The sequence below is a fragment of the Typopeltis vanoorti genome, chromosome 15 (genome assembly GCF_054136105.1).
Source record: "Typopeltis vanoorti isolate ZY-2024b chromosome 15, IOZ_Tvanoo_1.0, whole genome shotgun sequence".
Lineage (NCBI taxonomy): Eukaryota > Metazoa > Arthropoda > Arachnida > Uropygi > Thelyphonidae > Typopeltis > Typopeltis vanoorti.
Window position 1 is genome coordinate 42,432,361 of NC_143563.1, and position 12,352 is coordinate 42,444,712.

General features: G+C 34.9%; 1 protein-coding gene across 1 annotated transcript in view; it reads right to left on the bottom strand.

Moving 5' to 3' along the window:
* LOC150098700 (uncharacterized) overlaps nt 1-12,352 on the bottom strand; it is a 121,636-nt gene that overhangs the window by 10,736 nt on the left and 98,548 nt on the right. Inside the window, exons 14-17 of the mRNA XM_090405737.1 lie at nt 11,561-11,666; nt 8,182-8,298; nt 4,759-4,875; nt 709-966 (exon numbers count right to left, since the gene is read on the bottom strand). Of these exons, the coding sequence (XP_090261863.1) occupies nt 709-966; nt 4,759-4,875; nt 8,182-8,298; nt 11,561-11,666 (598 nt within the window). The remainder of the gene's footprint in view (nt 1-708; nt 967-4,758; nt 4,876-8,181; nt 8,299-11,560; nt 11,667-12,352) is intronic.

Here is a 12,352-nt window from a genome sequence, read left to right on the forward strand (position 1 = left end):
AATAATAATTTATGATCGACCAGTATTAAAGTATATTTATAGGTTTTATTAAAAACGAGAGAAAATTGACATTTTTATTAAAACGACGGGACGGCCGGGAAATATGAAAAACACGCTACAGTCCCGTTCAAAACGGTACGTATGGTCAGCCTAGTTATTATACTTTTTTAAATGCTTTTAAAGAGTTAAAATGTGTCAGATTGTAAGACATTTGGCGTCAATGAAATCTTCATTTACGTATTTTGGCATTATTCTCTTGTTAAGAAATGTAAAATATTATCTGGGACGATTTTCAGGAAATCCTTGTACCTAGCCTGGAAAGAACATTAAATGACCCTGTTTTATTAATATATGCCCAAATATTTAATCTCTCACGGTTTGGAGATATGCGATATAGTTTATTTATGTCGACATTTAATCCTATTTAATAGAAAAATAGATATTTCGCATTTTTATGCGAAAGCAAACGATTAAAAATGCGAAATAGATATTTCGCATTTTTAATCGTTTGTATTCGGATCTGTATTACATAAACAACTTGTACCACAGCAGCCTATTATACAGAACTGAATTTCAATACATGCTCAATGATATACACTTTTACTAATTCATTATTAACATACAACAGAAGTCTAAGATTTCTTAAATATAAATGATTTATATGTAAACATCATGCATTAATTGTTGTCAAACTTGAACATTACTTACACCAAAATGGTCTTTCACTTCCTGTTTGAATAAAAAATTTCCTTCCTTGTGAATTATTGACTGGTTTATATTCGCCAGCTCGAAGACCCATAATAGCGCATTTGCTTCCATCAGCGCCGCAATCGGCACATTTACCATCTAAAAATTCTCCCCAAGAAGGACACTCGTATGCAACTGGAGTGATTATTGGATAATTAATGGAATAAATTAAAAAATCTACGGCACGTTGATGGTTGCAGCCAACAAAACGGCGTACCACTGGAAAAATAAAAAATAAAAAAAAGTCACAAATACCGTTTAATGTGAATTAAATCGTAGAATTCAATAAGTATCTAAAATGAAGCCTAATATGATTTACGCGGCACAAATATTTAATATATTCAAAATATATATTAAAACATATGTCAAAACATCTTAGTGTAAATTGAAAAGTATCACCCAATTATTATCAGTAATTCACGATTAGTGTCGCGTTTTAGAGAATAACACAATGCAAATGAGTCGTAAGATCTGCTTGAGCAGGCATTCAATGTATTCAATATATATAGATATATAGTATATAAAAATATTAAAAAATTGAATATATAAACACAGTAGAATCCGCTTATTGTGATCGTGGATAATATTATCAATCGGCTATTGTTATCAAAATCAATCGGTCCCAAAACACACTATTTAAATAAAAATAAAATAATAAAATAAATCAGCTAACGCCTTTTATTCCCTAATAGGGAGTAGGCGAGGCCTTTTATACCCTATCTAGCTTTTGGAGACTGAGTGGGCAGTTCAGTCTCCATCGGCCGATCAGAGATATCTGGCCCGTGTCTATCACCAACTATAGGTGGCTACTGATGAATAGACCAGCAAACAAGTGCTGCCATCTCTTGGTGCCCCACCCTAACAGGATATGTTATTGTCGGAAATAATGTGGGTACTACGGTCAATTTTCTTGAGTTTACAGGACGAAAAACCAGAGTTTCCAGGAGGAAAAACCCGCTTGCCTGTGCAAGAGATCGACTAACTTGGGAACCGGTCGATGATAGGCATAGAAAAGGTTCCTCCAGTTGGCGACTATACTTGAACCTAGGTCTAACTTCGAGAGGCCAAGCGCAGAGGGCGTAAGCGCCGCTTCCACTGAACTACACAGGCCTAAACACACTATTTAAAATGAATTAAAAATAATCCGTCTATTGTAATCAAAGTTCCGGTTATTGTTATCAAAATCCTCGAATCTTTAGCCTTTTGCATCTTAGAATTCTAATAAATAAGGATTAATCAGGAGAAAATTTGACAAAGAACATTTGTTGTCGAAATCTGACTTTTTTGTTAATCTTCCTTTAATCTTATTCTTCCGTAAATCTTATATCTTCCAGACAAATGCAGAGGAGCTATAAATACAGTCTAACTATGATTTTTCGAGTTTCTTTTCGTGTTCTCTTTCAGAAAGTGAATTTGACTTAAAGTGCTCGTTGAAACAGCCCTTAGCATTATGGCAGAAGCAAGTAAAAAACATAAAAATTTATCTTTTCAAGAAAAGCAAAGAATTTTGGAGTGCTATGATAAGTTGCCCAAAATAAGTCAGCACAGTGCGGCTGTACATTTAAAAATTTCACAACTACTCTTGTCTAAGATCTTGAAAAACAGATCAAACATTGAAACTTCAGCTCTTACTAATGAGAACATGAATCGGAAGAGAGCCCTATCTGGTAAGGATACTCGAGTTAAATCAGCATTAAAAATTTGGTTTAGTAATGTTCGTGAAAAGAATGGTTCCATTAATGGACCTTTAATGCGTGAAAAAGCAGCTTATGCAAAAACAATGGGCAAAGAAAATTTCATCGCAACTGATGGACGGTTTAACAGGTGGAAAAAAGGCAGAGAATATTGTGTACAAGCGTATTCATGGTGAAGAAAAAAGTGCTGATTTTTTATCAGATGATGCGTGGATTAACACCGAGTGGCCAAAAATTATTGCTGAATATTCTCCCGAGGATATTTACAATGCAGACGAAACAGGACTATTTTCGTCCAATGCCTGAGCATATTAGTTGTTTAAAAATGAAACTACTCAAGGATTTAAATCTTCAAAAGAGCGAGTGACAATTCTTTGTTGTACTAATATGAAAGGTGAGAAACGAGAGCTCCTAGTGATTGGAAAAAGTAAAAATCATCGGTGTTTTAAAGGTGTCAAAAGTTTGCCTGTTGACTACTGTTCTAGAGGAAATGCTTGGTTGATTAATGACATTTTCAATAATTGGTTAGTTAAGTGGGATCTTAAATTAAAGCGAAAAATAGTCTTGTTAGTGGACAACTGCACTGCACACACACACACAAACAATTTATCGTTAAAGAACATCAAAGTAATTTTCTTGCCTTTGAATACTCATCGTTAATTCAACCATGTGACTAAGGCATCATACGAGCTTTCAAAGCTTATTATCGCCGAGAAGTTCGTGCGAGAATTATAGCTGAACCTGATTATATAAAAGACCATCTGATGCAACTGCAATTACACAAAAGATTTCCCTTCTTGATGCATTGCATTTGGTAGCAATGTCATGCAAGCAAGTCTCAGAGAAAACTATTGAAAACTGCTTCCAAAAAGGTGAAGTTTTAAAGACAAACTCTGAAACTCCTTCTTCCGAAGAATTTGAATATCTTACAAATGAAATTTTTGATAAAACCCCAGACAGGATGTCAAAAGAAGAATTTGAAAATTAGTTGGATATTGATAACAAAGTTGAAGTGGGGGCTACAATGACAGTGTCGGACTATGTCAAGCTGCTTCCGATGACAACTTTAAACTAACAGAATAAAGTGGACCTAATACAAATATAGAAGAACAAATTTTAGAAGCTCCTCCAACCAATGACCAGATGCAAGAAGCTCCACGAATATTTCATTGCGGTGTGCAACATAGAACGACAAACTTCGAAAGGCATTATGAGTCTGAGCAATTTATTCATGAACTACTATATTCAAACAGACAACACTAGATAAGTTTTTAAAACAAATGTTATGGTTTGCTTATTAAAAATTGTTTATAACAATAAATTGAAATAAATGATGCAATATTTTTATATCCTTTGCTTAATGTTATCAGCCGATTATTGTTATTGAAAAGCGACTGTCCCAAAGTGATTACAATAAGCGTCGTCTACTATATATTCGAAACTCCTGAAAACAGACATTCCATAGGCTGCTACAGCGATCTGTTTATATTATTAATTCAGTTCGATACTACCCTTGACCATTTCGATTCTAAATTCCTAGAACAAATTTGGCTTTCTCTGATTCGTTTCTTCTACTTCTAACCTCTGTGGTAATCTTCGTTCGTATCTATTGTCTAAGAAAAAACAATTTTCAGGTTTTTCAAATCTAACGTAATTATGTTTTTCTTCTTTTTTCTCGACCTTCCACTTATCTTTGGTATCAGTGTGCTATAAAACTGAACAACCTCTCATTCAGGTTATTTACTTTACTGTTTATCGATCTTCTCTGTATTATCAGAACTGTAACAAGGGCAAACAACATCAACAACAACAAAGCTTCTCAGAATTAGTGATCGTGGAAAGTGGGTGTATTAGAATGATGACATATATTATTAGCTAACTGCACATTATTACATCTAATTAAATACTTTTTTATACATAGATTGATATCTCAGGCATCCATCACAAAATTCCTTTAACAATTTTGTATCCCCCTGTTATATTGTATAGCTAATCAGGTATAGGCAATGATTTGCTGGATTCAATACTCTGTCTTATTCGACTATGTACGAATCTCATAAAGTATTAAGCTCGTAAGCTGTCGTATCACTCACAATCCATTGCCACTAAAGTTTATTTCTTAAATCATCCACTGACTATTCCAAATAGCATCGTGGATGGACCATTTTGTAGATATTGTCTTCGTATTGACCAGCAGCAACCAACAAATAAGCAGTTTAAATTACAAAAAAAAAAAATATAATAATAAATAAAAAACCAATACTACGATAAAGCCATTATGTCTGTATAAAATATTAATACTTATGGAACCGCTTACATTCAAAAAGTCCCTTTTGCAGAATAGAAGATATGATATCTTGCTGACAACCAGGCTGTTTTTTCCCATTATTTGGATAAAAATCCACATGACCAACTGCTGATTCCATACCGAATCCTGAAATCAAATAAATTAAAATAAAATACTTCTATAAATTAATCAAATTGTTGATTCTGAATGGCAGACTAACTAGCATTTTTATGCTAAAAATAGCTATAAAAGCTACGGGATCATCAGTTATAACATTATCACATAGAAAATGGATTCGGAAGAATTGAGAGCGTCAAATATTCAATATATAATGCGGTATTTTAAAAAAAAAATCAATTCTCTAATGTCTGTTGTTCTTACTGAATGATATAAGCATTTTCAATAAATAACTTTATGAAAATTGGTAGGCAGCAAGCCTCCATCATTAGCCATCACTGAGAGTGGACCAAAGATGATCACTGATATCATTAGACATCAGGGGAGATAGCAGTCACGCCACCTGGTGTCCCAAACCCTAACACTATATAGGGTGTTTCAAAACGAAATGAAACTTTCAAATATTTATTGCTCAGACACTAAGTTTCACATGCACATGTAACATTTGGGGTATTTGTAAGATTATAACAATAATGATTAAAGCAATGAGACTATATGTAACGTAGTTACTGAGCAATAGCTATTTGAAAGCTGTTTTACCTTAAACAGTGCAATGCCGTAACGGCCCTTCGGGAATTTAGAAGGCTTCATCACCTGCGTACAAGTCCTATGTCAACTGTAGCACTGAGAGCTATGATTAAGAAGTTTGAATAAACTGGATCACTAGGAGTTAGACCTCGCAGAGGACGGAACGCAGTGCAAGAAGAAAGGTCAGCATATTAAAAATCGTGTATGTGGTCCAGGGGACCCTGATTCTGATGAATAAAACATTATTTTCTGTGAGTTCAATCACTACATTAATTTCTGTGTCTCTCGCAAGTTATTGTTTTAGTTTAATTATTATTATTATTATTATTATTATTATTATTATTATTATTATTATTATTATTATTATTGTAACGCGCCACATATCCAGCTGGAATGAATGACGCGGCTGTCGCTTACAACGTCGAAATATTATTATTCCATTTTATCTGCATTTTAATGTAATTATCAGCTTGTTTTGGCTACGCCAGCGCCAAAATTTCCCCTATCGACGACTTTTGGTACTAATTCTTTTTTTCGCGGAAATCATCTCCCCATGCCTTCAAAAGTCTCAGTATAAAATTTGGTCTCATTCCTTTTATTGGCTTTAGCTACAGATGCCTCCAAAGAGGGAAAGTTATTTTATGACCACCTTCTATTATGGATTACAATTTGATTTGAAGGGTTGTTTCATTTTTATTTTTATTTGGGGGAGATTAAGTTCAAGGGAGTTCCGCGAATACTTTGGCATTCATTCATGCCTGTAACTTATTTATTGTCCCGTATGCTCCAAACTTGTCGAACTAACTTGCCTTTTAATATGTAGTGACGTCGTTTTTGACGTACATTTTATCCTTCGCATAATCTCATAGAAAAACAATTGTGCCATATTTGGACAGATCCAGTTACCTATTCGGAAAACTTATTTCTCCACTTCAATATATCTATGTTATTTCTCTATTAATCCATAGTATTCATATTAATTCATATTCATATTAAGTATTCATATTAATGAGAATTCATAATACATTACGAGTTTCTCATTACCCATATGTTTCGTTTTGTAGTTATGCGTTTTTTGTTTTTTATTTTTTATTACCACACACACACACACACACACACAATAAAAAATACCATTGTTCACGGATAAAAGGGATATTTTTCTGTAGTTAGAACGATTTATTGATAATAGCAAAAGAAGAGCTGATATCACATAAGTTTAAATGCAAAAGTGAAAGATTAATTTTAATCATTTCAAAGATTGCAAGAACCTGTGAACAATGCCATCTGTTTTCAGATAATACGGAAATTTTGATATTAATATTTCATAACAAAAAAAAATTGATAAGCAATAACGGAAGAGTGCTGATGGCTGTAATTCAGGAATAACTCTAGAAAAAATATGGAGTATAACATTTTAGTACGATTTCAGGAGTACAATGGGTAAGTATGTCCGCGAAGTTAGCCTAATGGCTTTGTGCTTCGCAACCATATGCCTGGAGAAGGAGTGTCCTAGGTTCGATTCCCGTCGGAGACGTGTGGAGTTGAAGGATCTTCCTCAGCCATAGCCAAGTTAACCAGTCTTGGGCGTGGACAGCAGGGTTTTCTCTCCAGTTTATCCTGAGGTTTTTCATCCCGCAAAGCAGGCAAACCGGCCTTCAGAACTCAACCCTATGTATTCTATGTCCTGTAGTGTTGAGTTCTGAAGGCCGGTTTGCCTGCTTTGCGGGATGAAAAACCTCAGGATAAACTGGAGAGAAAACCCTGCTGTCCATGCCCAAGACTGGTTAACTTGGCTATGGCTGAGGAAGATCCTTATCCTGTGAACGGTTTGAGGTCTGATAATCAATAAACCCTCGACACCGTAAGGTAAAATAGAGTATAAAGAAGATGAGATGAGATCAGAATGGTTAAGTACAACGAAAGCCGTTCATATATTGCAGATTTTTCAGCAATGGTAGGATAAAATCCATTCATTTGCGATAGATTTATGTCTCCTTTTGAAAGGTTCAATATTCATTTTCAATAATCAGGGGCGAATTCTCCATGCTTGCTGCGCAAGCTCATTACTTGAGAAAGAAGTAATATTTATTTGTTATTAAATGCATGCATTTATAAGCATTCCATCTCGGCTTTTATTTTTGTAGACAGAAGACGTCTTAAGCTTGCTCGGCAATAATTGAGCTTTGCGTTGTATATCGAAGGTCGATGCTTGCTCGTTTAGTCAAGCTACCTTGGCTTGCTGGGTTGTAGGAGCTTCCAGGTCATCGCAGCAGCACTGTGATTTCATGCGCGCGCAAAGCCATTTCACGTCGTCTCACTCTGTTGCTTAAACACAGGCCATACTCAGTCAACGTAGCTCTAGCCAGTGAGCTTCAGCCAGTCTTTACAAGTGTGCGTGTTGCTTGGGAAAATTAAATTACAACCAACTTTTTATGACGATGTTATTGACCAGTTCATAAAAAGAACCGTAGGGTAGAATTTGTATTCAAGTAGCTAAATTGAAAAAGATAGAATATCATTTGTCGAATAAATGTTGTATTTGTATGATTAAATGTAAGTAAATTTCTAAATATATAGTTTTAAATGGTCACTAATTCATTATTCCGCTAATCAGACTTCAAGAGCAAGCGCGAATTTCGAGACCAGCATTCGCCCCTGCAAATAATAATATAAAAAAATAAAATAAAATAAAAAAAAAATAAAATGAAAAAATAAAATAATAATAATAATAAAATTAAAAAAAATTACCAAACATAGCAATCGATTTTGCATCTGAATGGATGACATCGACTAAGTGAGCATCGCCAGCATCGACACGGACAGATTTAGGCATGCCATCGAAGTAAGGTCCAGCTGGATCAAGAGCTAAATAGAAAAGAAAATAATAGAGAAATATTTAAAAATAATAATGAGGGAAGTCTGTAATGTTTTAGTTTATTTACTTGCAGTATATATTTTACTTGTCTTTCTGTAATGTAAAAAAGTAAACAAGTAGCGGACAAATATTAAATAATATAAAAATTGACTAAGATGTTTTGCTGAACAGTCGTTTTCCCTACTTAAGTGGGAATAAATCTATAAATTGTAACTGGTTTTTTTTTTTCTCGAAATCATAAAATTAAGAAAAAAAAATACTGTTATTGGAGAGCTTCAGCATGCTGAGAAAGTAGAACACCTACATCCGATGATTTCACACACACATATACATGCCTTATATTGGTCAGGTCATGCTGTTTCCGCTATGACTGAAGAGCAAGCAATACTCGGAAAGTGAAAATGTTTACATATTTGGATGGTGATCAGCCGTGTAGGAAGGAGGGCGTAATGCGGAAATTTTGTCTACGGAAAATCTTAATGTGGGTGTTTACGTACTTCTATGGTGGAGATTGCAACCTTTTATTTATCAACAACTGAGGACAACTGGGATGAATATCAATCATGATTAATGACAACATATGCAGGAAATAACTTGAAAATAATTGAGATTTTTTAATCTCAATTACCTCCCTTCCCCTTGTGACTAATCATGTTTACTCAATTCCTGTATCTTTATTTCTTGCTGGAACATTTTTTTCCCTCCCTTCGGAACATGTACATCTGAAACGGACATAGCACGCAGTGTCATAACTAGCTTTTCATGAACCCTGTGCAAGATTTTATTTATAAAAATAAAAAAGACAAATACGATAGAAATAGATCTGTTAATTTTTAACTTTAACTAAAAACGTTATTACGGAAACAGCTTCCAGTGGCAAGATTTAAAATTTGAAAATGAAAATATAATACTGATTATTATTATTATTATTATTATTATTATTATTATTATTATTTGGTACCCTATTTCAGGTCCACTTCGTCCTGGGTCCTGTACCTGTGCACCCGTTGCACCTGCCTAGTTATGTGCTAACATAACTTAAAAGTTATGTTAGCACATAACTTAAAATATAGCTTGTATCTATGGAGAAAAAGTTCAAATGGATGGACAACTACTAAGTTCCAAATCATTACGCTACAGTAAGAGAGAAAGCTTATCTAGTGGTTTCCCTTTCCCTAGAAACATTATTATTATTATTAGTAGTAATATTGACACTTCCTGGGAGTCCAAAGACTCATCGAGGGAGGGCACCTACTCTACAACTCTCCATCTCCACCACTCAGTTCACCAACTACAGCAGACCGCATCATCTACACCACGCCATCTACTGCCCACTACCACTACTAGTATTTTCACAGACAATCGCAAACATCCACGTTTAATGCGGGATTCGAACCCGCAGCCTTTTGGCTGGAGAGAGGATACGCTAACCACTCAGCCAACTAGGCCAACTAACCAAACTTATGACCAAGGAGAAAGCGCAACAGACAGACACTAGCATTTTACATATAAAATTGAGAATTTCAAATGTAGTGCTGGATAACAAGGCGTAGAACAGTAGTAACTAAGATTTCAGAGGTTTTGAGAAACTACCGACTTGTTTGACTGTTCGTCTGGTTTTCTATCTCGATTTCGTGCTTCGAACACAAGTATTATTAAAACTGTGTCGATTTTTGTCTTTTGGGAACTGATTGTCAATAAGATAAATAATTATTTAATTTAATGAACATAATGCATTTGTATTAAAAAATGACCCAAAGTTGCTCCCAAAACCCAAGTCAAAATCATTCATCGACTGACCAGAATATCCAGCAATCTGTTTGCTCCGTCAATATTCTTGATCCTTTCCTAATCATTTCTATTCCAATTCTATAGAGGTTAATTCTTTCCTCGGTAATAGTCAAATTTTGTGTAAGTTTCTTCTCCAACAGAAGTCTTGCTTGGTCTCATCCACGTTTCCATTAGCATTACAACAGTCTTACGACCTCCTTTACTTATATTCCTCCCTTCATGTTTCCGATTACACCCGTTATACAAACACCCGCTCTGACAGAATAAGTGAAATAAGTGTTGTTGAGATAAACACCTTCATTTCAAGGTAGTCCAAGAAAAATATTCATTGGATCACAAGTGTTGAGACCAGAATTCCAACTTCATTCGATCATTCAGTGAAACCACAATAAAACTTCAACACTATATATCCCTTAGTCCATTTGAATCCTCCTTCGATGAGAATAACTTAATCACCTTTTGTGAAACGAAACCAAACCACAATCTTGTTTTATTTCTAGTTTTTCAGATTCTCAGTTTATTCTCCCTTATCTTTCGAATACCCATTTTTTCCAGACAATATAGGATTTTTCTTCTTTAGCTAACATTGAACTCTAACCTTTCCTGGCATAAACACATCACATGAACAACTTCCTCAAGGTACTATTTTCATTTGTCCAACTTCTAATTATAAAAATCGAAACTACCCCACCTTCCAAGACTGCTCTCAGTTTCGGAATGTAAAAACCACTATAAAGTTTCCATCCCAAAAGCGAAAGTTTTTTGTTATCTCCATTGTGTTTATCCGTTATAGGTATATCCCATTCTTCATCAGTTGAGAACCTCTTTCAAATCCTTCCGTTGTAAGCAATTATTTCATTTAGGAATTGCGATTTTCTAGGACAACTGCTAAGCTATGTATCCTATTTTATATTCATATCATTAAATATATTATTTATTAACATTTCAATAGTATACTTCTATATTACATTAGTGCAAGTAGAAATGTATTCACGTATTGTTGTAGAACTGTTTAATCGTATCATCACCATCACCTATCATCAGACTATCCGCGTGGTTAACCTAGTGGATATGCGCTTCGCAACCATATGCCTGGGGCAAGAAGTGTCCTGGGTTCGATTCCCGTCGCCGACGTGAGGAGCTTAAGGATCTTTCTCAGCCATAGCCAAATTAGCCGGTCTTGGGCGTGGACAGCAGGGTTTTTTCCCCAGTTTATATGGGGTTTTTCATCCCGCAAGCAAGCAAACCGGCCCCGTGAACACCAGGATCTACAGCCATAAATACTTAACCTCCCTTGAGGGGGCTCAACTCGCCCCAATAGGGACGGGAGAAAAAAAGGTAGGAAACTCCATATGAATAAATAAATAATCAGACTAACCAATAGGAGGAAGATATACAGGTCATAGTAAAATAAATCTCTTAGATTAGCTCACAGATTTTGTTTTGCATTTCATAACTTACCCGTGATCCTTCCTAATCTCTGCAAACGTTCTCCAGCATATCCCGCAATATGAGCTCCAAGACTGTGACCAATAACATGAAAGTTCTCCTGCTTAAAACCATGTTCCTATAAAACAATAATGAAGTGTGAATTCATATTTCTGTCATTAGATTGGTATTGTAAAAGTGCTGATCATAACATACCGTTACTTTTAAAACAGTCTTCTCACAATGGACCTCGATATGTTGTAAAACATAATATCAGCAGCCATGTAATGAAAATTTAGTATGCAAAATCATGGCATGCACAAAAAAGGAGCAAAATGTAGAGACATGTTAAGCAAAATTATTGGGGGAAAAAAAGGGAACCATATAGGAACTGGTTAAAAACGAGAAACACCTAGGCACGCCTGTCGCACAGCGGGCTATTCCCTGAAATCATATACGAAAACGAATCCTAACATTTCAGTACGATTTGATTAGAAAGAATTGTTCAAAAGTTATATCAGTGGTGTTATGATGTGTGCATAATTAATGACTCCCGAACAGTGAATAAATAACATAGTTTAACCAACTCACTCTTCTTTCCCGTTTTCATTACATTTCATCGTGTAACAGTTTGTTGAACATTATGATACAAGAGTCAGATTTCAGTGGTGAAAAGAAAGATTTTATAGTGGATTGAGTGTGTTGTCCTTGTATGGTATTTATCCATTCATTCCATTAGAAGTCTAAGGCATGCAGTCTTACCATCTTAAGCATTCAAGTTCATCTGATAATGGCACATTTCTTTTTTGCTGATAAAGCCGTGTT